Source organism: Aotus nancymaae, unplaced genomic scaffold (genome assembly GCF_030222135.1).
Source record: "Aotus nancymaae isolate 86718 unplaced genomic scaffold, 86718_ANA_hifiasm-v0.15.2.pri h1tg000008l, whole genome shotgun sequence".
Classification (NCBI taxonomy): Eukaryota; Metazoa; Chordata; class Mammalia; order Primates; family Aotidae; genus Aotus; species Aotus nancymaae.
This window is the reverse complement of record NW_026988419.1, coordinates 41,832,648-41,860,573: the sequence shown is the minus strand read 5'-3', so window position 1 is coordinate 41,860,573 and position 27,926 is coordinate 41,832,648. Positions and strand designations below refer to the sequence as shown.

Sequence of the window (27,926 nt, the reverse complement as noted above, 5' to 3'; positions counted from 1 at the left end):
TAGGCAGTTGTAACATAATAGTTAAGTATTTGTGTAGCTAAACAAAGAAAAGAAATAGTAAAGATATGGTATAAAAGATAAAAAATGTTATACCTATCTAGGGCACTTACCGTGAATAGAGCTTGCAGGACTAGAAGTTTCTCTGGGAGAGTCAGTGAGTGGTGGATGAATGTGAGCACCTAGGACATTACTGTATACCACTGTAGACTTTATAAACACTGTACCCTTAGGCTACACTAAATTCATAAAACAAGAAAGTAATTGCACTGTGACATCACTAGGCAATAGGAATTTTTCAACTGCATTTTAATCTTACGGGATCACCATTATATGTGTGGTCTGTTGACCGAAACAGATGTGGTGCGTGACTGTGCCCTTTTTGAGAATGGCAGCAGTTGTAGCTGCTTGTTAGCTTTTGTCACAGAGCTGTAAGATGTTGGCATGACCTTGTGCCTTCATCTCATACACACTAATACTGTGGAGGAGGATAAAGTTGTTGAGTTTAACCTAGGCATCCCAAGGGTATGGCATGAGCATGGAAGACATAATCCTGGAACCGCCAGCCCAGTCTTAATACTGGGCACTTGTCGCCAGTTTAAACAACAACACAAAGGTATAGGTAAAATCTTAAAGGAAATTTGTACTAATCTACGCCCTTCGAAGTGACCTGTTTTGTGTCTCATGTACTCTGGGATGTAATACCTGTCTTCTGCAACTCGGATGGGGGAAATACCCGTTCCTTACCTGGTGGGCAGTGAGCCATGTTGGACATTTGATACATAGTCAGCTTCACCTACTCTGTGATTTAGCTTCCAGCTTTACAGTTGCTGCCTTGGCAGCAGCTTGTGCGTGGTGATCTTTTCTGACTAGAACAGTTAATAACCCCGGCAGATGTTGGGAGCCCAGTTGTGCAGCTGTTTATATGTCCAGTTGGATTTCTTAAAAGAATTAATCAATTTTGAGGATCTCATGCTGAGGGCTACAGCATAATAGGATTTAGGGGGAAACATTTTATGGGAGTTTGAGTTGGTATTGCAACAGGTGTAGCGGGAGGTGGAATAGCAGCTGAAGGGATGCAGGAATTCTATGGTAAAATGGAGTTTAAAAAGACACTCAAGAGCCTACCACTCTAAAGTATCAACTATGGTCATTTCTGAATATTCTTTTCGAGGCTTTTTATGTGAATGTTTTAAAATATGATAGTAATCATAGAGTACATACATTTTCTATATTACTGCATAGTATTTGAAATAAATTTTATAATTATGTGTTATTCCATTGAGTACTATCATTTTCTGCAACATCCCTTTGTTTTGGGGCATTTGGGTTCTTTCTGCCACTTTGCTGTTGTGAATAATATTGCGATAAACCTTTTTGCACATTTAACCTTTTCTGTATTTTGAGTGATTTTCTGACAGTAGAGATTGAGATTGAGGCAATTGGGTCAAAGATTGCTGTGAACACTTCCATGTCATCAGGTAATGGATGAAGTGACTTGGTTGGTGGGGCAGGGAGAGTTGGAGTCTGGGTTAACTCCCTAGTTTCTGGTTTGTGTGATGTTGGGAATGGTTTGCATAGACAGGGCTGCAGATGAGGGGTTCGTTTTGGAATGTGGGGCATCCAGACAGTGAGGGAGCTTCAGAGACTGTTGAAATGCAAGGTCCAGAGCTTAGGGAAAAGGCAGGGCCTGGGGTTCAGGTGAAGGGATCATGGGTAGCTATGTGTGGCAGAAGGTGTGGATAATGTTAGGATTGCTTAGAGGGTGCAGTGAGAAGAGAGGAAAGCAGAGGACAGAACTCTGGGGAACATCATTCTGTGACAAGTAGAGGATGGAGAAGCACTAAGGAAAATAAGGAGTGTCCGGGGGTGGGATGTGGACAGCCAGGGTTTCCGTTCTTTTCAAGAGCTTACCTTGGTTAAAATAAGACTGAGTGGGTAACTATCCTTGTAGAGCCTGGGGGCAGAATTATTTTGGAGGGTATAATATTACAGTCTTTTATTCCAGATAGGCTTTTTTTTTTTTTTTTAATTGAAACTATATAGAAGTTAAGGTTATTCTGTTTGGTGCTGAGTGAGGAGCCTTTACATGCATGCTATTGGGGTCAGGGTTGACTTGTAAGTATGTGTTAAACTCTTTGGCTGTTTTGGGCTTCTGGTATGTATATGTTTACATAATGTTGGTTGTTTTGGGGTTTCTGGAATATATGTCTTTACATAGTGTTTCAGTAGTCTATTGAAATATATCAATATCATTTTTACATTAAAAAACATATTTTTATTGAACAGGCTGAATGTCAGATTTCTAAAACTGTGTAAGTCATGAATGGATTTACCATTTAGCTACTTAGAGGAGAAGCACCCAGATTTTTCTGGGAGCCTTTGCTTTTTTTAAGAGAGTGAAATTCCTTTTCAAAGAAACATTTGTCTGTGTTGACAGTTTGAAAGAGTATGTAATTTTAAATTATGAAACTCAAATTTAGTTTTTAAGAGTAATTTCTGTGTTTATTCTTTCTATCTTTAAGAGCCAAGTTATAGAATGACATGTGACCTTGTACCCTTGACTTTATGTCTGGTTGTGGATTTGAAGTGTTACTTTTGTGCTTTCCTAAATGACTTAAACACTTATGACTATATATTTGGGTCAGAATAAATATGGTAGTTGGATATACTTTTGAAAAACCAACCAGATTTTTAACCTGGTAATAACGATAGTTCTGTTCATTCTTATAGTTGTCTAGACTCCCAGCTTTAGAAAACAGCATGAGCTTTTATTACTTCCAGACTTGCTGGATTAGTTGATGTTCCTTTTTCCTCTGTAAAGTGGATCAGCTGATGCCTTAGACACACTAATACTCTAAGCGAGAGGGCTACCCTGTAGTGTGCTCTTGAGTTTCATTTCCCACCGATTGAGACGTATGCTTCTTCAGACTTGACTGTGTTAATTTCCAGACCTGTGTGTGCCAGTTGTACTTATTATAGTTTAATATAATAACTTTAAACATGTACCAAAAGAATTGTTGTTTCTATGAAAATTCACCTGAATACTTTGGAAATCACCTGATGAGAATGAATTTCCATAAATGACTGTGGCCAATTTAGGAGTGGCTGAGATAAGTAAAAAATTTGGGGGATCATAAAATAAAAGTATTCTCACTGATATTATCAGTCATTCATGATTGGTGGGTTAAGTTGTGATTATGTAAAACATGATAGTCTTACTGACTCAAAGCAGTAATCCATGTTCACACTGTGTGTCCATTGTGGATCGGGGGGGACTCTCAGACTGATGGGGCAGTGACTTCTTGACCATTGCTGGTCCCTGTGGCAGAGGGGACACCTGCTTTGAAGCTCTCATTGGCTGTATGCCTAAATTCAGCAAGGCAGGATGTAAAGAAGGGGTATGGGGCATTTGTAAAGGGTAATGCAGCCTACCACACATCACTTTCCAGGGCTCTGTAGAGCTTCACCATTCTTTAAAGCAATTGGACTTAGAGGATGATGCCTTGAGGACGGTTTATTAAAAAAAGACAATCGAGTGCTACTACGGTGGACATATACTCAAACAAAAGGCTCCAGCACTATAACAAAAGATTAGCAAGAACTGTATATTTGTAGAGCTTAGTTTAAAATGACATGTTTAGGTATGTATCATTTTTTTATGACTTTCAAATTTAACTGACTTCAAAAAAATAAACCAAAATTTCAATCCTTATGCATTTGGATAAGAGAATCTCTACTTTAGTCTTAAACCCTCTTGTTTCTTATGCACCCTCTATCAAATTAGTTTCCCACCTTTTATGATAGACTCATCTGTGTTTTCTCTTGGCACATCTCTTGTTTCATTTCCATTAGCATTATCCTAATTCTTGCTCCTCTACTACTAGATTGGTGTCCCAAGTGAATTCCTTGGTATAATATCTTGTATAGGGCCTGTATGCAGTGAGAAAAAGGCACTCTTTGGGGTAGACATAATCCCACAGCAGCTCAACTTTATTTTAGTCACCATTTCCCCTCCTAGCTGGCCCACTTTTATGCAGTACACAAACTGAACAGCTGTACAGAGCAGTCCTTCTCCCTGCATTTAGTCACTTTCCCAACAAATTCAGACTGCCCATCCTCTGCTTAAGCCTCCTTTAAATTTGTTGTCTCTGTTGTGCTCCAAATCATTTTGGTGGCTCCCCGTCATCTGTATGCAGTGGCTGTCCTCACTTTTTTCTCCCATGGGACCATCACCAGTGACTCTCAGTCTCACTTGTTGCCATCCTGATGCATTGATGTAATTAACGACTGCAGCACACGTGCACTGGTTAGGCCGTGAAATGCTTCTCTCCCCACCCACCCATTCCCACCACTCTAACAACTGTGAGCTCTTGAGGTCTGAATCCCAGTCTAGCCTTGGATTACCTTTCATCGCAGCTTCATTGTTCACCAGGCCCCATACCAAACGTACTCAGCTACCATTCTGTGCAGTCACCATCTTCTGAATGTTTTTTTATTTCTTGCTTTACACTTCTTTTCTACTTAATCACATCCTATTATTTCATCTCTTCAGCTATCCTGTGATTCTCCTGCACCATGATCATAACTCCACCTCTAAACAGAAATGTTCATCCCTATAGTCCTCCTTTTGAGGTGAATCATGTGCCCTATGTGAGCATATTGTATTGGTTATCTTGCTCTTAAATATTCTTTCCTCAATTAGTTTGCACATGCATGAGAAGCAGTAGATATGTCTCTCATTTTTTCTTCTTTCAGTGCCTGCCCATTACTTTGTGTATACCGGGAGCATGGGTCAGAGTGGGAGTTTGTCAATAGAAGAGAGTCCAGCATGTAACCGTGATGGACTCTCGATCAGTTTTATATGATTAACTCATATAAAACAGCCCTGGATGGAAGTTGAGGCCGCCTCTTCCTAGCTACAGGATATTGACCTACTTTACCCTTCTTATCTGTTTGCAAAATATTTGTTGTACTTAGTGTGTTCTCCCTGTCACAACGAATGTTTGTCTCTCTCTTTCATATGAACTGAAGGCTAAAGTGCTAGTTAAATCAGTGGAAAAAACAATGGAGAAGAAAAGTTGGTAAGCAGTTTTAATTTCTAAACTAGAAGGGCCTTATGATTTTGTCATTTAAAAAGAACTCTAGTTTTTCTACCCACCTATTGAGAGACAAACTCAATAAGGGTAGAACTGTAAATTTTAAGTTTTAATGATTTATAATAATGTATTTTGAAAGCCCCTTTTTTGATAAACTACTAATAGAAGGAAGTTATCAGGTTTTTAAAAAGTAGTTCACTATTGCATATTTTATTTCTTACTAAAACTTTCTTTGGGAAAATTTGTTGTATTGCTCCATACATGGTCAAGGCAGTTAACTTTAAAAATTATTTTTTCTATAGCTTTATAGTTTAGTAACATGTGTGCTATATTCAAGGAGAAAAAACGGTGTGGGGGTGTTATTTGTAGGTATATCTCCTTATATGAATATATGAAATAATTGCTGTATCCTGTAGAGGATTTGGAAATTAGCAGAACTATTCAAATTTAGTTAACATTTATAAATGTGAATTTTATAAAGAAAAATTTCAGTAAACATTTTATTTGTGACTTAAAAATGATCAGTTATGGCATGCCTTATGCGTTGGTTTGTATTGTCTTGTTCTTCATAACTACTTCAGAATGTATTTAGGAATATATAAGAATTATGGTGCCTTTGATTTTAACTGTAATGCTTCCAACATTAGAAAAACTAGAAATTCACCTAGAAAATGTTTCCAAATTCTAATACGATTGTTGATTTTAATCAGTGTAGATGAAGTAACCTACTGCAGCACTGTAGCTATTTTCTTTAAAAATTCTTTTAAAATGACAAAGTAGTTTTGCCTTCTCAATTTACATTATCAGTGTCTTTTTTGGAACATCTTAGCTATTTTTATTTGATCAATTCTCAACTAATAAACATTCATGAAATCCCAATGTAAATGTATAAATCTCTGTTTACATAGTTTATTAGACTTTATTTTAGTGGATAACTGCTTGAGGAAGCTTCTGAATTTTTATTATTCTACAAAACTTTCTTAAACCTTTAGTATGAAGACACTCCCAAAGCTTCACTGTTAAGATTTTAAAATTTGTTTTACAAAATCTAAGAGACGTTGTAGATTTTAAAATTTGTCATCTTTAGACTTTTTTTGCTTTCCTAACTAGATGAGATTTTATAAGTAGCCAGTTCCATTTTGTAGCTAACCATGTATTGTAAACACATAGAAAGCGTGTTCAAATGTGCCTTGATGGCTTAACTTATCTGGTTATTCTATGGGTCTCTTTCTGTGCTGTGTATGGTTACACTCTTAATACATTTTATTTTGATTATGAGGTCAGAATAAAGAGAGCTGCTTTCCTTTGCCTCTAAGTAAATGTCATTGAGAAACATTCTTGTGGTCTGGCATTTGCTGGCTTTTTGGTTTTTAACATTCGCTATAACCAGATCCAGGATACATGCTTACCCGAAAATGAGCAAACTCAGTCTTTCCAGAGTTGAGCCTTTTTTTTGTTGAATCAACAGTGGTGGAAGCTGGGACAAGATCTTAGGGGATGATGTGTAACACACCTTTGTGAGGAAACCGAGGCTCGAAGGTGGCACTGTGCCCAGGGTCTCATTGTGAACTTGCTGCAGAGCTGGGTCTGCAACTTGGATCTTGTGGACGTTTTCTCCAGAACCACTGCAGTAGTCGTTGTAACCTACAGTCTGTCGCAAAATGCCAAAGCTGTTGTTTTCTGGAGAGATAGTTTGCTTCCTTAGCCCACAAACAAGAATAGTGCGCTAAGTTCAGTACATTTCTCTCCATTGTCACTGGAAAGAACCTGAACGATGGGAAGGCCCCTGTTTTTTTTTTAAAAAGAAGGTCGTTCTGCCTGCTGTACCCCAGGCTGTTTTATGTGAGTGTCTTTGTTCAGAACCAATCTGGAGTGGCCTCCAAAACACAGTAATAGTACAGGGAAACCTACGTGAGTGCCTACCAGGTGCAAGCCACTGTACTTTTACTTATAATGAAGGAGTCCCTTGAGTGATTGCATGATTTGATCAAGTATAGAGAGAACTGAGAAATGAATCTACAAGTGGTGTAAGACTTTGGTGAGTATCTTAGCACATGGAGCAAGATTGTGACCCTCTGATTAATAAGCTGATTCATTTGGAAGGGAAGTTGGTTTTCCCCTGGTGGCTGTATTCAATTCAATAATCACCCGTCGTTCTTGGCGTCTGTGCACCCACCAGGAACAAATCAGAGTTGGGCATGCCAGTTATATTAACAGTTTTACGTTCACCTAGGGGTTCCAGGGTTCTCAGGTTTGCCAATCTAAACACACTGACTTCTTGGAATTTTTAAAATCTGCCTCGAAGGAACACATTGAGAAGTCCGTGTGTTATAATTAGCACGTTCCTCTCTACAGCTGAGTTTGTGTTTCTGGATATAACAGCAGTTTATAGTTTGTGGCTACCTTGTCCCTTAGGAACTTGTAGCCCTTTTTCAGACGTTAGCTCATTAATTCTCCTACCAGTCATTATGAGCTGTATAGCATGATGACAGGTTCCTCTTACAGCTGGGGCTGCATGCTGCACATTCTGGACCTTCTAGGGTTGTGGCAGGTGAGGGCTCTATGTTGAGGGGGTGGAGAGGGAGGCAGGACATGACTTACAGACCCAGCCTTGGGGTGGGGGTTGCACTCTCTGAAGTTGTCCTGCCCTTTGGCAGCCATTCCTGCCATGACTCTGCAGAGCTTCCTCTGGGAAATGACTGTAGGGTCAGTGATGCTGGTGCATTTCCTCCTCGGGGTATTAAACCTCATGCAAGGTAAACTGCAAATGAGGCAACTCACTAGGTTAGTTACCTGGACACATCTCCCAGAAGACAGGACAGAGAGTAGGTGAGCTCTTCAGGGTCAGAAGAAGAAATGGACATTGGAGAGGGTGAAACTCAAATAAGTTAGCTCTCACAGTCAGGCTACGTAACAACCCTGTGGAATAGATATTGTCACTCCTGAGTTTTTAGACTAGAAATTTGAATTCCAGAGATGAATTCCTTTGGATTTGAGCCTGGGTCTGTGGTCCACAGCCTGTGCCGTACCACACTGGGGTGGATTGAAAGGATCCTTTGTAGTAAATTATTGCTGTAAGCCTTCTGTAATATAGAAGCAAAATCTCTCTTTGAAAAACGGTGCAGTGTTCTGAAGAGCTTGGTGATTTAGGAATTAGACTGAAGGGTATATGTAATAAAATAGGTGCGAAAGACCATTTTCAGACCCGTCAGAAAAGCTTCATCCTCACCCTGGATCTTCTAGAAACCAGCTGGGTCCACTGCTTTCTTGAAGGTTTTGCCTGGGATTCTAAGGTCTCACTCCTTGCTCTTTAATTATAAACAAAGGCACTTAGAAATTTTGCCTTTACGTCACAAGTGAAAGTTGGTCGCTGGTAATCCAAAACCTTCCATGTTGTTATAGCAGCCGCTGTTATTTTTGACTCAGAATTTCTACTAATTAGTCTAGGTGGGATACTTGTCATTCTCACTTTCCACAGTTGGGCAAAAAAATTTTTCCCCCCTCATCACTTTGCGAATTGTAAGGTTCTAAATGCTTTCAGTCCTTAATAACTGGTCTGTGCCTGGGGGATTGAGGGTGGTTTGTTGAGGGTATCTCCTTGTTGATGGCTTTTGTTGGTAAGGCCAGCTTTTCTATACTCAGAACAGACCTCCACCTTGGTGTTTCTGGCCCCTCTCTGCCTCTGCGGAGACACAACCTAGGGTGTTAACCCATGGATAACCAGAATGCCCCTCCTACTCACAGCTTCTTAAGGTTGGAGTCAGGTATGGCATGTGGGCTTCTGTTTGCTTATATCCACTTGTTTGTTTTTACTTCCTGTTTAAATCTGTTGTATTTCCTCATTGCCTATAATTTCATCTCCTTTGTATTAGCCAGAATTTGAACATAAGGCAACAACATCCTCTATGGAAATTGCCCAGTAGTTGTGCCTATTTCTTCCATAATCCAAGATTCTGACAAAAGCCGTCCTACTAGCATTCCATTAGACATTTCAGCAGGAAGCTTTAGCGAAAATGGGGTGGGGAGGTTCTCAATATATAGTTGGCTTTAATTAAGGATTGGAAAATGAGAGAACTATAGTTGGCGAGGCAAATGCTGTGAATAGACACACTTTATATAAATATCTCTAAGCAAGTGCGTAGGTGGGAATGAACATCAGCCATCACCTAAATCTTTTCACAAATGCATCTTGGGACACTCACTTTCTCCTATGCTTCAGGGAGCCCTGCAAGGCACCCCAGGTGATTCTGTGTGGCCTACCAGCCCTATAACCTTTGAGAATAATGCTGCTTGAGTAAATTGTCCTAAAGAATCCTATTTTCACCCAATTTGCCTTTTTGGTTGGTAAATACTAAGGAAGTGTCTTGTCCTTTGGTTTCTAACTTGAATCCTTTGTGAAGACATTCCTGGTGTGTCATCGAGGCTCTCTGATGGTCCTTTGCCAGTTATGACCTGGAGCGGAAGGGTAGTGATGATGGAAACTGTCCTGGACAGAAGAATGGGCTGTGCCTCTCTACTGTGCATTTATTTATTTATTTTCTCTACACATCAGAGCCCTGTGTGTCAGCCACACTGCCAGGCACAGGGCCTTTGTACATTGAGAACGTAAACGTCCTTTCTCCAGGGGAAGAGCAGACAAACAAACTCACAATTGTGAGTGAAGTATTTTGATGTATTAGTCTGATCAAGCTGCTGTAACGAGACATCATAGACTGGGTGGCTTGAAGAACAGACATTCATTTCTCACAGTTCTGGAGGCTGGGAAGTGGGAGATCAAGTTGCTGATAGATTCAGTTTCTGATGAGGGTCCTCTTCCTGGCTTGCAGATGGCTGCCTTTTTTATGTGTCTTCACGCTGCAGAGAAAGAGTGAGCTCTGGTTCCTTTTCTTTTTATAAGGACACTGATCTCTTCATGGGGGGGCCTCACCCTCCTGACTGCATCTAAACCAAATTAGTTTCCAGAGGACCCACCTCCAGATAGCATCATACTGGGAGCTAGGGCTTCAACATAATGGATTTTGGGAGGACGCAAGCATTCAGTCCGTAAGACTTGGCTTACTCAGAGCATGACTCCTATGAGGAATGGTTATTGACACTGGTTTAAGTTTGGGGGTATTTTTGTCTGATAAGAGGCTCAGCGGAATCTCTGGAGGACCTACAGCTAGAACCACTCTGGGCAACAAAGGCAGCTGTTCCGTCTGCCCCCCATGGTCTGTCACTGTGCTTCATTTTTCTCTTCAGACAGGCTTCCTCTGGGGGAGCCTGGGAAGGTTCCCCGCAAGATATCCTGTTCCCTGGATCTCTGTGCCCACAGAGATCCCTGTTCTGATGCCCACAGCCACCTGACTATGGTGTCTGTGTCCTGATGGCAGATCCTTGGAAGCTTTGTTTGGGCTGATGTATACCCACCACTCAGGGTGGTCCGGTTAAGGAGCCGTGGCAGGCCTTGGCTTCTTTGTATGTGTGTAAGGGGAGACTTTGCAGGGGAGAGATTGGACTAAGGAGGAAGGCAAGAGTCAGGCTGTGGAATCATGTGTTCTCTTCTAAGGAATTTTTTTTTTTAATTGGTAAAATATACATGACATAAAATTGACCATTTTAACCTGTTTTAAGTGTACAGTTCAGTCGCGTTAAGTACCTTCACACCATTGTGCCGCCATCACCACTATCTCTAGAGCTTTTTCATTACCCCAAACTAAAACTGTACCTGTTAAACAGCACTTCCTCATTACTCTCTCTTCCCAGCCCCTGGTAACCACCATTCTTCTTTCTGTCTCTATGAATTTGACTATTTTGGGTGCCTCATATAAGTGGGATCATATTTGTACTCTTGGGACTGGCTTATTTCACATAACATAGTGCTCCCAAGGTTCATTGATGTTGTAGCATGTATCAGGATTTCCTTCCTTTTTAAGGCTGAGTACTATTTTGTGATTGTACTGTACACTTTGTGTATGTACCATATTTTGTTTATCCATTCATCCATTGATGGACACTTGGGTTCTGTATACTCTTTGGCTTTTATGAATGATGCTGCTATGAACATGGGTGTACCAACATCTGTTTGAGTTTCTTCTTTCACTTCTTTTGGGTATATACCCAGAGGTGGAATTTCTCAGTCATGTAGGGACTCTATGTTTAATTTGTTGGAGGATCTGCTAAAGAATCATAAAGCTGGCTGAAAGGCACTAGAGAGTTATTGAAGGGTTTGAAGGAGGGTATGCCTAATCAGATTGTGGTTTGAAAAAGTAACTTGGGTAATGTGGGATGGGGGAAAGGAAAGGCAGGGCTGTTGTGGCCAGACAAGGCAGAGAGACCCCTTAGGAGGCTTTTGAGGGGAAGGTATAGAGATGAGAGTGATCAAGGTGACGCAATCAGTGAGAGAGCTTGGATATGGAGGAGGAAGTAAGAGACAGGGAGAAGCCAAGGATGAGAACTTGGATGGGTCAATTGTTATTTTGTGGAATTGAGAGGGAATAAGAGGTTTTTCTTGTTTGTTTTTTTGTATTTTGATGTGGGATGATTGATACAAATTTTGGACATGTGTTGAGATGTTTGACACAGCCAAGTGGTAGAGATGATTGGTAGGCAGGCTGTCGATAATATGGGTTGCTAATTTGGGGCAAAGGAGAAGGTAAGAATAAAGGAGCAGATGGCCATGCAATTTGGCTGAATTTAAAAGTGGTGGGGGCATTACTGAGGCAGCACCACAATTTCAGCTCCTATGGAATGATTTCACATTCCTACCTTGAAACAGCATATCAAAATTTACAAAACGAGAAAAGGTGGCCAATTCATTGGTTGCATGAAAATCAGTTTTAAAAAGGATTCTAATAAATTCAGAAGGATTTAGACCAAAACATAAGGATGTTGAATTTGGTTTATAGTCTTTTTGCTCATCTCCATTTTCTAGATTTTTTCCTATAGTGCACATGTGTTACTTTTAATTATTAAAAAGGTTACTGAAAATTTCAAAAGTGGCCTATTTCTCTGACTTTCCTATTGGACTGTGAGTTCCCAGAGGGTGATGCTGGGAGGGGGAGGTGCCACGATGTTCACTGTGTTCTTAGCACTTTACACCATGCCAGCAACACAACAGGATTCAATACTGTAAAAACTGGTTGAACTGAATTGAATGGAAATTTAATCTAACCTCTCTCAGAGACATGAGATTTGGTGCTATTTTAAAAGATCTAGGAAGGAAATTCCAGTTTTTCTCAGTCCCTTAGCTCACATTATGTTAGGTACTAAACCACATCCTACAGACTTGGTGCCTCTTTTGCCTTTGTTTTGCCATCAGGATTTGCTGAGAGTTACTGTGTTCATGAAATCTTGCCATACTGGCCCCATTTTCTTACCTAAATATGTTTCTTATGTTATTCTTAAAAGTGTTAGTGATCTTGTTGGAAGCCAACTGGCTCAATTCTGTTTCCTGCCCTTTGTCGATAATATGTTTTTGGAGGAATGGATCAAAGTGGCTTGAAGCCCCTGTCATTGTTTTGCCTTCTGGTCTGCTGTGACCAAACCAAAGGATGGCAGCTGTGAGGACCTGCATTGTTGTATGACTCAGTTTTCAATCGGAAATTTGCATACTTGTTTTCCCTTTGTATGTCATTGAATGGCTACATGTGCAAGAGGCTGTGCACCATGCTTTCGGGAAATAAAGTTGAGTAAGACGTGATTCTTGACACCAAAGAGCTGATTTTCTAGAAAAGGTGCTGTCATGCATGCATGACCACTATACAGGGAGGTTAATGAGTGGAACTGGAGTCAGATAAAACACACTTGTTACTGTGTTAAGAAGAGTCCCTGTAGGTGTTGCCTCGGGTATATATTGCTAATGATGTTATACTGCTAATGGTGTTGTACTGCTAATGATGTTATAATACATGTGTTTTAAATGTCCTCAATTACAATTACCAAAGCAATAGATAACTGCTTTCACTAAGGTTTCCTGGAAATGACTCTTTTGGCTTTGTTTTAAAAGTTCCTTCAAACTAAGTATAGTGGCTCATGCCTGCAATCCCAGCACTTGGGGAGGTCAAGGCAGAAGGATCATTTGAAACCTGGAGTTTGAGACCAGCCTGAGCAACATAGCAAGATCCTATTTCATTTAAAAAAAAAAAAAGTTCCTTCCAATTTAAAACTACTTTAGTGATTTAATATTCTTATTAATCATTGCAACCTCAGCTCTGATTTGTGAATATTCTTTCAAATTCTACAATAAAAGTGCTTCAGTGTATACATTGTTCTTATTTGTGGTACTCTGAGAGCTTCAAATTCAATGGAGGACAGATAAGATGAATTTCATTTTAGCTTATCCTCCATCTCTCTTAGTTATTATTTAATTAATTATTAATTTGGAATAACTTCTCTGTATTATCATTTTGATATTGAATAGTGGAATGACCATGCACTTCACATGGATGTGCTGTTTTGTGTAGTCATCTCTGTGTGTTAGGGGGCTGTGTTGGTCTTGACATTCCCAAGCGCAGATGATGTTGACATATGGTAGGTGGCTTGCGATTGAAGGTTAATGACTAGATAGAATCATTAAGTTTACATGTAGGCCACAGATGGCTATTTTAAGATGCTATAGGATGTTTATGCTGCATTCTCTTGGATTTTGAGTAACCTCTGAAATGCTGCTGACAGTATTTTAAATGGTATTTTAACTTTGCAAAAGATACCAGTAAATGAATTAGTGTGTGTTGAAATATAGGTAGTAGTTACTTTAGAAGTTCTTGAGATGAGAGTAGATAGGGGAAGGAACCATTGTAATAATATATTTTGTTTTTCTTGGATGGACAATCAGCTGGAAAGAGCTGGCACAGCCTGTGGAGTTGCCTGGCACCAGTTAGTGGGCTGGTGGCTGGCCTAAATCGGCACCCTTAAAAAGACCGCTTTTCTGGACTAGTAACCCAAACTGAATATACTGCTAAGTCTCAAAATTCTGAAACTAGAACATGGTCTGAGAATTGTTTCCTGGCCTTGGTACTTTGCAGCTTGCCATAGTTCTTGGTAGTAGAATTCACCTGGGACTAGTAAGAAGCATAAGAAGCAGTAGAGTGGGGTGGCACCTCTCCTGGGCTACATCTGCATGGCAGGAGGGCTTATTTCTTTCTCAGGCCACAGAGGCAGAGGTGGTGCTTGGGATAGGATACGCCTCTCTGTCTTCCACCTCCAGGCGGGGTGAGTCTCTGAGCAGAGCCATATGTTTTCGTCTCTGGCCTTTCAGACAGTCCAGTTTCACAGCAAGCTTGTCTTTTTCTTGTAAATCCTTAAGAAATAGCCAACCCATATACTGGCATCTTGAATTTTTCTCATATTCTCTAATGTCGCAGGGACAAAGGTCCAAGTCTTTAGATACAATGGGCCATGGTTTAGTCCACTGTTTCACTATTAAATAGCAAAGATGATCATCATGTCAGTCCAAGACAGTAGGTCCTCATGTCCTCTAGCCTGTGCCTTAGATCAGCCAGTGTTTGCTTTTTGGTGTGTTATTTAGAACACTTCACTTCCTGGTACCAGTCTCTTATTAGGTAAGATGCTTTCTGTTGCAAATAGAAAATCCAACTCAAACAGCTTAGACAATAAAGATAATTAGCTTACATCACTGAAAACTTGAGAGATAGGACAAGCTTCAAGTGCAATTTGATCTAGAGGTTTGGGATGTCATCAAGGCTCCAGTACTAATAATTCTAGGTAATTTTCTTTTCCTTTTTTTTTTTTTCTTTTGAGACAGGGTCTCACTCTTTTGCCCAGCCTGGAGTGCAGTGGTGCAATCTCAGCTCACTGCAGCCTCTACCTCCCGGGTTCAAGCAGTTCTCCTGCCTCAGCCTCCTGAGTAGCTGGGATTACAAGGGCGTGCCACTACTACCCGACTAATTTTTGTATTTTTAGTAGAGGTGGGATTTCACCATGTTGGCCAGGCTGATCTCAAACTCCTGACCTCAAACTCCTGACCTCAAATGATCCACCCTCCTCAGCCTCCCAAAGTGCTGGGATTACAGGCACGAACCACTGCGCCTGACCAATTCTAGGTAATTTTCTTGCCCTGTCCTCTTCCATGTGTCATCTTCCTCTTCCTACCAACCCTCCCTGTGAAAGTAGAGATGGCTGCAGTAGTTCCAAGTGTCACGTCTGCAAGTGATGCCATCCAGAGACAGACAGCCTTAGTATTCCAAGCCACAGTCTCAAGCTCAGTTGCATGTCCAGCCTTGAATCAGTTACAGTGGCTAGACGATGAGAATATGTTGATTGACTTAGCCTAGATCACATGCTCATTCCTGGTACCTGAGTAAAATTGGTTTCCCCAGAACAGCATGGATTACTGTGGGGGCTCTTGGAAGGGAGGAGGTAGATATATAACAGTATGTGTCAAACAAAAAGTGTCCCCAGTGCTCTACATACATTCCATTTTACTCTCCTTATAGCCCCATGTGAATTCTTCAAATGGTTTATGGAAATGTGGCGTTAGCAAGTGATTCTGAATCGTGTGCTAAGCACATAACTCCTTCAGAGAAGAAAAACAAATGGATTCTTTTGGTGGAGCCAATATGCCAAGTAATTTCATTGAGATGTCGAAGTGAACCAAACCAAGGCTGGAGATGGTGGTCACAATCCCAGAAACTACTGTAGGAAGATACGGAAGTACCCCCACACCTTTTCCTTTGTGTCCTGTTTTTACATCGTTAGTGAGGTAGGCTGTTACTGGATCTTCTCCCGAAGTCCCTAAGTGCTAAATAGATAAACAAAACAAAGCAAAACTGTTTGCATGACTCAGTGAATCTTGGTGTCACCTTTTCAGTGTGGCTTGCCTTATTGTATTTTGGTTTGCAAAAGTTGTATTTTCAGAGGGCTTCCCTTTTTACCAGTTGCCTATAACTCAGCATTTGTTTTGCTCTCTATTCCTCTTTGGATTAGAAAGTTGAGATGAGGTGTAAAAATTAGATACAAATCTGTAATTGCCTCCTTCACCATCTTTTCCAATATGGTGAAGCAGGTAATTATAGAGAAAGGTTGGCTGCTTAATTATTGTTACCTGCAGGGAAGCTGTGTTGCCTTTCTGCAGCTGTTCCTATAAATAGACTATATACAGGAATCTACCCTGGGGCAGAGTTCCTATTCAACCGCTTTGCTGAATTTAAATTGCTGGTTTGAGGTAGTTATTTTTGAAACCCTTCTCAGGTTGACTTCCTTAATCCCTAAGCCACCTTCCCTCATCTGCCAAATTACATGTAATGCATGGCAGCTAGAGTGCTTTTGGCATTACACGAGCCTGAGAACTTGAACTTTGATTCAGATGTTAATTTATTGTGGACAAATTTATTGTGACAAATAGTCCTGTTCCTGTGCAAGTCCTTCTGTGGATTCTGGCCCCACTGTCTCCATGGCTCCTGCTGCATTTCCATAGCATGGCACGTGCCTCCTGCTCCTACCAGTTTTGTTCTAAAACAGAGCCCCACCAACTTCAAAATATACAGAGCAATTCTTTGGGCCATCATTGTTGGGTTTTCATGATAATCTGGGACTCTTCTTTTCAGGTAGAGTTGGCATAAAGTTATTAAAAACATACAATAACAAAAAAGTTACTCTATTGTTTTTCTTTTTAGTGTTAAATGCTTCCTTATTTTGTTGTTTCTGGGAGAACCTCTCAGTTTCATCTTAGTCTTTCTTTTTTGGCTTTTTATAGCCAAAAACTTGTTTTAATAGGATCAGTAAAAAAAGGATGTGTTTCCTCTGAAATCTAGGTGGAAAAAAGAAAAAAACAATGTAAAAAAAAAAAGGATATGTTTGTGGGTCCATATAAATTGCTAGTAATTAATAATAATGAATTTCTTCATTACTAGCCCTTCCCAGTTCTCTTTAAACCAGATCAACTAAATGTAGTTTCTGTTGCTTCTACAAGACCTACAGGATGTTCTAAAGTAGCATTGGAAGACATTGGTTTAAGTTGCTGAGACTTCAGTAAGGAGACCAACCTTTATAAGACATAGTGTGCCTGAGTGACTCCTTAACAGAAAGAATCAAATGTCCTTTCCACTCATTATCAGGGACAGGTATATATGTAAGTATTTATTAGTATTCGGAAGTATTGAGTATCAGCACACTGAAGTTATATAAAACTGACTTCTACATTGGAAACATTTAGAGAGAATGGCCCAGATGAATTTAGTTCTGCCATTTTACCATTTAGTTCTGGTGATATTAGAAAAAGTAATACAGACGTGTGCGCACACACAGACATCCCACCCACTCCTATGCTCAGAAATTTGAAAGATTTTTAGTTCTCTTGACAGTGATCAGATTGGAAGCCTTGGGGCTTAGCATTCTGCTCTTGGGTGGCACCAGGCATGTTAGTAGCCGGGTAGAATGCTGCCTTTGTAGTGTGCCTCTGTTTCCACTCGGTAGATTTCCAGATTGAGCCAAAGGGAAACTGTAGTATTTCTGGTCTGTTTACTGCATGTTAATTTGATTCTGCTGCTAACAGTGGCATGTCTGTTGGAACGAGAATTAAGAACATGGAGGCCGGGCGCGGTGGCTCACGCCTGTAATCCCAGCACTTTGGGAGGGTGGGCACTATCCACGCCGAGGCGGGTGGATCACGAGGTCAAGAGATCGAGCCCATCCTGGTCAACATGGTGAAACCCCATCTCTACTAAAAATACAAAAAAAATTAGCTGGGCACGGTGGCTCGTGCCTGTAATCCCAGCTACTCAGGAGGCTGAGGCAGGAGAATTGCCTGAACCCAGGAGGCAGAGGTTGCGGTGAGCCGAGATCGCGCCATTGCACTCCAGCCTGGGTAACAAGAGCGAAACTCCGTCTCAAAAAAAAAAAAAAAAAAGAACATGGAGGCCACTTTTAGCAGGTTATGTTATATTGGCAGCCTGTGATTTATAAGTGGGTTATATGTCAGCATTGAATGTCTGGAATGAAATTTCTTCCCATAGATGCCATGTTAAACATGGTGATTGAGTTCTTTCACATCAAATGCAAAACATTTTTAAGTAACCCATAGCAAGTTTCATAATCTCTGAGCTTCAATTTTCTTAAATTAGAAATAATAATAACTACCTCGTAGAGTTATTGTGAGGGTTAAATTAATTTAAAGTTCTTGGCATAATGTCTGATATGTGGCAAGTAAACAAATGTAAAGTTATTAGTATCGTATCTGATATATGGCAAGTAAACAACAAATGTTAGCAGCATCATTTCTTATCATCTTGGAGGAATAGGGTTCATATAGGTTCAAGTCTGACATTGGTACCTAAGGGCTTAGGGAAAGTGGGGGTGGGTTTGTTTTTGTTTTGTTTTGTTTTGTTTTCCCCTGGAGTTTTGCAACTCTGCTGAGGAGAAGACCATGGCTTTCTAGTGGCTCTTTCTGTAGGTGGACTTTACCGGGGGGATGGACTGGGAAGGAGGTTCATTTGTGGCAGCAGGTTGGAAATGGGCAGCTGCAGCCAAGTCAGAGGCTCCTGCTGTAGTTCATAGGCAGGAGAGGTTATAACACTTTTTAAGGCTGGTGAGGGTCTTTGGAGCTACTAGTGTTGGATCTCTGCAGTAGTGCCAAGAACCTACTTGAAATTATTTTGCTCATTTAAATTGACCCTTTTTCCTCTCTCCTGCAGCTGGAGATCATGGCCAAAATGGAGGTGAAAACGTCACTTCTGGACAATATGATTGGAGTTGGGGATATGGTTCTTTTAGAACCTCTCAATGAGGAGACCTTCATCAACAACCTCAAAAAGCGTTTTGACCACAGTGAAATATATGTAAGTACACACGAAGGTCATCTGTGGTGTTTAGACTTTGTATTTTGTGACAGAGAGCTGTCTTTTCTTCTTCAAGACTCTTTCTTTATTCTCTCTGTTTGAGTCCGGCGGTATTTGCTTAAACCCTCAGAGTTGAGGTTTTACTGATTTGGCACATGAATAATATGGATTAGGCACGTCAGTCTGCTTTCTATGATCAACTGTGTGCAAGTATTGTAGTGGCTGTTGGGGGCATTCTAAAGCAAGTAGAATACTGTCCTCTGAGGAATTCAGAAGAATTTTGAAACCCATAGGCATCTTATCTTCTTGGATATCTTTGTAAGATTAACAAAGTCTAATCAGGGAGAAGCTACTCATTGAAATGCAAGGCAGTAAACTGTCAAAAAAGACATGGACCTTCTTAACACTTGTAGTTAGGAGGGACAGGAGCAGATTATCAAATAAGAATATGTACTTGGTTTCTGGAGATTTGGGGATAGTCATGTCCTGCTATGTGAGAGTCTAATGCCATATACAAAAACAAAAGCATAAATATGTATATGCAATAGTAGGAGAAAATTTCCTGTTGTAAAACATCTTCATAAAGGATTTCACAGCGTCAGGTTCTCTAGATATATTTAGAACATGAATAAAAATACATTTATGTGCAGCTTTTGTAGAGTTTGCATAAAGCATCTTTAGAAGTAAAGGTGTATTGTTAACTAAACCAAAGAAGTGAGGCATCGATTCCCTGTACCTGCAGCTGAGAAGGAAACAGAATGTATTAGATGGGAGTAGTGTTAGTGGACTCTGCCTCACTTCCTGAGTTCCCTTTCCTCCTTTTTAAAATATGCATCTGTGCATGGAGAAGAACTAGATTATTGGGCATGCTTAATATTTTTGTGTCTGTCAACCTAGGGAGGAAGTATAAATAAAGAGATAATACAGTGATACAAGTAGGATTGGTTATAACTTTTGTGGAAGTAATGTATTTTATAAAATTATATGCAAATTATCAGCTATATTATTTTATGTTACATATAGCTCTCTTTTCTAGATAGCCAACTCTCTTCCAACTGTTGGAGCTGCTCTACCAAAGTACCATAAACTGAGTGGCTTATAAACAACAGAAATTTGTTTCTCAGGAGTTCTAGGATCTAGGAAGTCCACGTTGAGGCCATATTCAGTGTCTAGTGAGGGCCTGTTTTCTGGTTCATAGATGGTGCCTTCTCCCTGTGTCCTCACGTGGTGGAGGAAGAATACTCCTTCATGAGGCACTAATCCCATTCATGAGAGCTGTGTCCTCATGACCTAGTCACCTCTCAAAGCCCAACCTCCTAGAACCATCACATTGGTGACTATCTTTCAATATATAAACTTTAGGGGGATACAAACATTGAGGCCATAGCACCAACCATGTTTCAAGGATGATTTTGAGTAAGTTGTTTATGGGATTGTAGTCATCATCTAGGGATTGACCTTTTCATTCTTCTCAATTTGTATTGATGGAAGTGGGGAAAGGTTGATGGTAACATGAGGCATGTGAATACTGCTTTTGCAGTCTTAATTTGATAACTGGATACTAAACTGAAGTGTGTTTACAGTTCAGAGATGCGATTAAAGTGCTGATCCAAATGGAAAAGGTATAAAGCGCTGCTGCAGAGCAGGGGTGGCATTGTTTGGCTTGGCAGTGCTGCCTGGTGTCACCTTCCCTCCAAGTGGAGCAGTTCTGCTCTCAGGTGGGAAAGCTGAGGGTTCTGAAGCTTTAATTGAAAGTCTGATATCAAATAAAAGACAGACTTTAAATATTGGTCTTTCAGATGGAGATAGGCGGAATCAATTATATTGTAACGAACGTTACCGATCATTTTTCTTTTTGGCTTTGAGAAGCACAATTCACTTTTAAATGAATTGAAAATAGGATGGAGAGTAGCACATTATGTGCATTCAAATACCTGATTTGTTGTGGCCACTAAAAATAAAACAATCACCTTTTTAACAGAATGCCAAGTGTTAACATTCACGAGTCTTTAGCAGACAAAATGTCTGCATTTCAGCTCTATGTAATTTTATTTTCTAAACTATTTTTGGAATACCCTTTCTGGTTATAGAACAAAAGCAGAAAATTGATTTCAGCTTCCAGATATTCATATCAATTAATGTTTTCCATGATAATTCAGGACTACTGTTTCTGTGAGATGTATGCCTTTGTTTTGTGACTTTAAACACCTCATGTTGGAGGGCTGGGTGTTCTCTATTTTAAGTGAAAAAAGAGATTGTAAAGTAATGTGTATAGTATGATCCTTTCATAAAAGATGCGTGTGTGGGTTTATGAATATGTACGTATGTTTGTGTGTATCTGTAGGTACAGAGAGACAGGCACGATACCTTTGGGTACCATAGTGGGGTAGGTTGGGATCGGGCATGGGGACAGGGAAGGTTACTCTTTTAGACCTCTGTATTGTAGGACTTAAGTCAAGCATATATAGCTTTTGTAATTTAAAAAAAAAAAAAGCTGCATGATAAATTTAATTACCACACTCTCCAGCCCCACATGCCATGTATCCTTCCCTGGGGAAATCTATTTCTGGCTCTTATTCTGATAATACTCCTGCTTTGCTTTTGTTCATGGGTTGCTGTAAAATTGCTAGCTTGATGCCCAAGGCTAAGTGAATATGACATGCAACATTTTACTGTCTTGTGCTTCACTCTGTTTTTTAATTCTTTCCAAGAAAATGAAGATGTAGTTTCAAAAAAATCTCTTTTAAGGTCATGTAGCTTCAATTTATATTATAAAAGTGGGTGAGTGTCTAGGGATGATTCATCATGTGAGTATATTGAACAGTAATTTGTATGTTCAGAGCTATGTTTGATAAGGGGGCCAGTGAACAGAAAGACCCTTGGCCCAGACTTTTGAAGTCTGGGTATACGCATAGCCTCAGCAACCTCCTATGTGAACCAGCTGTAAATAGGGAAGTTTAGTTCTAACATCCTACCATCCATCTCCTCTAGCTTTCCCTCTCCCAACATATCTAGAAATGAAAAATAGTCTGAACCTTCCCAGAGCTCTCATGAGGATTGCTTTGCCCCTGGGTATGAGTTATCAACTCTCTAGCACATTCACAATCCCTTGTGATCCTCTGGATCTGTGGCAGCCAGCAGCTGACCCTGGAAGCAGACTCCCTTATCCTGTCGTACTAAACCTGAAACTCTGGGCAGGACGAAATGTCAGGTTGTGTTAGGATATGCTTTTTGTAAGTAGCCATCACACAATCCACATTTATTCACCTGAAAGTCCAGAAAGTCATTCTGCTTTCAGAATTGGTTGGATTTAGTGACTCTCTGGTATCACTAAGGACTTTGTGTTTTTCTCTCTGCTTTACCTTTCTTGGCTGTTTCTTTGTTCTGAGGCTTCATGGTAGCAAATCAGCTGCAGCATTCCTGGCTTTGCGTTCATGCATCGGGCTGGCTAGAAAGAGAGGCAGTGCTTCTCTTCTGGCATTCCAAGTCTGAGTCTGAGATTTACCCTGGTTAGGCTGCTGGAGTCATACACCCTCCTTAGACCATTGACTGTGACCTGGTGATGGGATGACCTGAGCGGTTTAAGAAAATGTTGTCTAAGATTGGAGTTGAGCTAGGGTTTTCCAAGGCAGGTAGGCTATATGTGAGGGGGTGGGTTCCCAACCAAATGTATCTGTTCACACAGTAGGATGAGAAAAGGGGCAGTGGATGCCGAAGAGCCCACCCACTGTGAACTCCTCACCGGTTTGGTAGGGAATTCTGTAATGAAGTGGCTTTTTTTTGATGTTGATGCCACGTTAAAGTATGTGTCCATAGGAAGCATTGGTCACTTGACTTCTAGGCTTCAAGTGCGCCCAATGGCTAACTTCTCAGACTTTTCTACTGGTGAACTTCTAATGGCAGAGAAGAGTAAACAGCTTTCCCCAGGGACTCTGGAGCATAGCTGAAGTTGATCTCCTTTTGGAAATTTTGCCGAAGTCTTTACTTTCAAATGTAATTCAGAGCTTTATTCTGTTCTCTAATGCATATTGTTTTGAACTGATATACCCCTTGTAACCCTTCTAAGCTGCATGCTCCAGAAATATCTGTTCTTCACTTTGAGGTGGGTTGACACACTTGTTTTAATAGCACTGGATTGGTTTGTAGCCATTTGTGGCCTGGTTGAGTCTAAATCTGGGACAGTTGCAGATATTGACATGGTCTTCGCAGTTAGGGCTTTGGACCATTCGTTTGGAGATGGAGGAGGATCAGGTGAGATGAGATGGGGGAAATGCTGAAGCGATGGTGCAACACACAGGGTCAGAGACTCTGTTTGCTTTTTATTCCTCCATCTTGGCAGAGTGTGGTTCAAGCTGGGCCTCGCTGCAGGACACGCCGTTTGGTCTGGCAGGCTCCGTGGGGTCAACGGCTGGGAAATGCTGGCAGTGACATTCCCGAGCACTGCTTTTCTGTTTGCTTTCTGTCCTTCGTCAGACATTCCGCCCTCCCCTCCCCCGCCCCCAGGCCAGTTGGTTGGTAGCAGGACTTTTATTGTGATACAGGAGATGGCAGAGCTGAGTGAGATCCAGCCAGACATGTTCTGTTTTTAGGGTGACCAGTCAGGACTGTGGTTCTATTCAGGAACAGGAAAGCTACAATTTAGGAAAGAACAAGGCCCAGTACAAATTTGGAAACCAGAGAACCAAGGTGTCTGTTCTCTGACAAGAAGTATATTTGGTGCTGACCAATAAATTTAGTTTGTTTTCTATCTGAATTGTAAGGTTGGGGATCATCTAGATATAGGGGCCTGAGTTAGTCTAATTTTAGGATCTTATGTTAAACTCATTGTAGTTGTAAGAGTGACTACTTTAAAAGTCTAGGGAAAGCTGTCTTAAGTTTTAGAAGTTAGTGCTAGAATTAGGATTCCCAGAAGGACGAGATTAGGTACTTTTATGAAAGATACTCAAGATATAAGTAATGTATATTTGGTTTAAAATATTGTCAAGTTAATGAACACAATACTGGTCGATTAACACATTTATTTGCAGTTTCAAGACCGCTTTTCATTTATGCACATGAAAATCCCACCTCATGGGTATAATCTCTATTCTTGGGAATTTGGCATAGATGGAGTAGTAGTTCTGTCTTGCCACAAAACAAAGTGTACAGACTTAGCAATTTAGAATAACATACATTTATTACCTCGCTATTCCTGGGGTCAGGAGTTGGGGCCTGGCTTAGCTGAGTCCTCTGTTCAGGGTTTTCCCAGCTGTAGTCAAGGTTTCGGCAGGGCTGCAATCTCATCTGAGGCTTGAACCTTTTGCAGGCTCATGATGAGGTTGGCAGAGAGCAGAGCTGGAGTTCAGACATCCACCTGAGTGTAATTCATGCTACTCAACTGTTCTCCAAGTTTTATTCTTTTTTTTTTTTTTTTGAGATGGAGTTTCACTCTGTCTCCCAGGCTGGAGTGCAGTGGCATGATCTCAGTTCACTGCAACCTCTGCCTCCTGGGTCCAAGCAATTCTCCTGCCTCAGCCTCCCAAGTAGCTGGGATTACAGGTGCCCGCCACTACACCCAGATAATTTTTTGTATTTTTAGTAGAGACAAGGTTTCACCATATTGGCCAGGCTGGTCTCGACCTCCCAACCTTGTGATTCGCCCATCTTGCCCTCCCAAAGTGCTAGGATTATAGGCGTGAACCACCGTGCCCAGCCAAGTTTTAGTCTTTATAAAATTTGCTTTTAAATGTTTTTTTTTTAATTGCAAAATAACAAATGCTTTTGAGAAAAAAAAAATTCAAATAGTATAGCCAGACATATCATAAAAAATGTAGTTTTCTTCCTTCAGTATCATAGGCCCACTCCCAGCATGAACAGTAATTGAGTGGTGTGTAATCTTCAAGATTATTTTGGTTGATTAAAAACTAATTTTTTTGTTCTGGAGTTGCAAGTAGGAGGAGGTTCTCTTTTATCTAGATGGGCAGACCTTTACCCAGGTAACCCAGACCCAACAGAGTTTGCGTGGAACAAGAGCATCATCTTTAATGCCACCTCCAATCCCACCTAGACCAGGCAGGGAAGGAAGGAGGGGATCCAGCCTTGTTAACATGAAATGCCTAGACTTGGTTGTATGTGAGTGGTTTACCATCAGCAGTTCTCAGCTTACTCTGATCGCTGCAAAGGTAGACCAATAAGATAAACATGGAGAAGAAATTGTGTGTCCTTTCCAGAGTGTGGCTTTGGTGTTTGAAATGCAGACACAGCTTTAGAAGGCTAGATAAAGCTGGTGAAAAACAGCAGATCATGAGGGTGAAGGCAAATGTTGTGTCTAATTGCTGAGCACAGTTCTATCTCTTAGACAGTTTTATAATAACAGTTATTTTTGGTAATAACTTGCCAGCTTCAACCCGTGCAAACTTTCTTACAACCTCAGGTGATCGGAAAATTTCTTCCTCCTAGAATTTTCAAAGTCGACACACATTTGTTGTTTAACAAACTTAAAGAGCTTTTTCATCATGGAGGCACTGTATGTAGGACTTGAAATATTTGTATAATACTTACAATGTATTAACTTAAATATTCTGGCTGAAGCTAAACCTAAAGTTTGATTTGGAAGAAATTAAGGCCTGACATCAGACCTGCATCTTTTGGAAGCACTGCGGTGGCACTAAGAAGCAAAAACTTGACATCTATTCCTGGCTCTGCCTCTTACTGTCTGTGAGACCTGGGATAAGTTAACTCCTTGGAGACTGGTTTCTTATTGGTTGGTAAAATGATAAATGAAAGCAAAGGACATTTTGTATTTCCTTATCAGTATCAGCTGCTGTTCTAAGCACTTTACATGTAGTATTCAAATATTTCTTACTGGAGTCCTATGCACTATAGGTTTTTAAATTATCTTCATTTTACATATGAGGAAACTGAGGCTCATAAAGGCTAAGTAACTGTCCAAGGTCACACAGCGAGTAGGTGATGGAGCTGGGATTCATACCCAGGAAGTCTAGCTGCAGAGTCCATGCTCTTAATGATAGTCCTGCTGACTTTCCATGGTTGCCCTTTCAGTTTTCAAAATAATTGTGTATGATATTGAAGAATGTGTAGGTTTGGAATGAGGCAATCTGAAAATGACCTGGACAAATAATTGAAATGACAATCAGTATTCCTGCCATGTGTTGAGTTAGTGCTAACAGTGCAGTGACATGAACCAATGTGACCTGGAGCAAGCACATTCATTTCTAAAGTCATAGGTTATCATTACATGGTGCTCTCAAGTCAAAGGAAAAGTGATAGCAGCTATGACAATGATTTTTCCCCACTGTGGGAGGTGGGAGAAGATACGGGGAGGAGAGTGTATTCCATCATGTTCACAGGATGGCAAGTAACTGACAGCTGCACAGGGTCCTTCACCTTTATGAGCACAAGAGAGAGGAGGAAGAGGAAGCAATTCAGCACAAGGGGCACGTGGCCAATTCATTCTGTGGCCAGTTTAGCCATCCCCTCTACACCTGTATCTGTGTCTGTTGTATATCCATAGTGCAGAAAATTTTTAATGATAATCCTAATTTCTAAAGAGAGGCAGTTTTGTTCACATTCTGCTTTGGAAAGGAGTGGAGGGTGAAATGACATGACATACTAAGGAAAAGGTGTGAGCTTTTGGCAGACAGACCTGTTTGAACCTTGGTGACGTGATTTACAGTCCCTGTGACCACTGTGAGTAATAGAGATTCTTTCACCCATAAAGTGGTCATCATGGTACTTACCTTGTTGAGTTGTGGTGTAGATTAAGGGACATCTGAGTCCAGTGGCTGGCACATGGTAGAAGTGGAGTGCATGGTAAGTGCCCTGTCTGAAAAACTTTGAAATACAGAATCACTTTTTTTTTTTTTTTTTTTTTTTTGAGACGGAGTTTCGCTCGTTACCCAGGCTGGAGTGCAATGGCGCGATCTCGGCTCACCGCAACCTCCGCCTCCTGGGTTCAGGCAATTCTCCTGCCTCAGCCTCCTGAGTAGCTGGGATTACAGGCACGCGCCACCATGCCCAGCTAATTTTTTGTATTAGTAGAGACGGGGTTTCACCATGTTGACCAGGATGGTCTTGATCTCTTGACCTCGTGATCCACCCGCCTCGGCCTCCCAAAGTGCTGGGATTACAGGCTTGAGCCACTGCAGAATCACTTTTTTTTAGGGTTTCAGTCAGGCATTGATATTTTCTTCTCCTTTCTTTTTTTTTTTTTTTGGAGACAGAGTCTTGCTCTGTCCCCCAGGCTGGAGTACAGTGGCACCATCTTGGTTCACTACAACCTCCATCTCCTGGGTTCAAACGATTCTCCTGCCTCGCCTCCCAAGTAGCTGGGATCACAGGGACGTGCCATCATGCCTGGCTAATTTTTTGCATTTTTAGTAGAGGTGGGGTTTCACCATTTTGGCCAGGCTGGTCTCGAACTCCTGGTCTCAAGTGATCCACCAGCCTCAGCCTCGCAAAGAGCTGGGATTATAGGCGTGAGCCACAAAGCCTGGCCAAGACACTGATATTTTCATTAATTAGGGTCTTTCTCATCTCCCCTTCCCTGCCTACCTCTTTCCCTCTTTCTGTGTTCCTTTCTCCTTCTTTGGTATTCATAGCAGATTTCATTTTTGTTATTTGCATCTTTCAATTAACCATATAAACATTATATCAAAGACATATTGCAAATATTATCCCTTTAAAAGAGGACCATGCTGTATCTTAGTTAAGAGAGTTTTATTAAGTCTGGAGAATGGAATATATTTGGAAAATACTTGTCTCATGACACAGTTTGTCTCAACAATGATATGGCAGTATTGTATTATCCTGCTCTAAAATAAAGACTGTCTGAGGTGATATTTTTAGCCAGTATTTCAGCGTGGCATTGAACTCATATATAGTTCTTTAATTCATAGTCTGAAATGACTGGCTGCAGCCCAGTAACAAGAGTATAATATGATGGTAGTGTAGGCATGTCTTGGACTAGGCAGTCGGGACCGTGCCTGACAAGCTTGCAGCCGCCGTTGGCAGCCACGGTTTGTGGGATGTCCTGGCCTATGAATGGGTTCCTGAC

General features: G+C 40.8%; 1 protein-coding gene across 7 annotated transcripts in view; it reads left to right on the top strand.

Annotated features, from left to right (window-relative positions):
* MYO1B (myosin IB) overlaps positions 1-27,926 on the top strand; it is a 185,816-nt gene that overhangs the window by 12,522 nt on the left and 145,368 nt on the right. For 5 of the 7 annotated variants that reach the window (XM_064373229.1, XM_064373227.1, XM_064373228.1 and 2 more), the window contains exon 2: positions 18,728-18,871. In XM_064373229.1, the coding sequence (XP_064229299.1) occupies positions 18,737-18,871 (135 nt within the window). In that variant the 5' untranslated portion in view covers positions 18,728-18,736. Of the gene's footprint in view, positions 1-4,983; positions 5,082-15,537; positions 15,799-18,727; positions 18,872-27,926 lie in introns of those variants that run through there. The other 2 variants (XM_012436618.3, XM_064373226.1) reach the window with 2 other exon arrangements.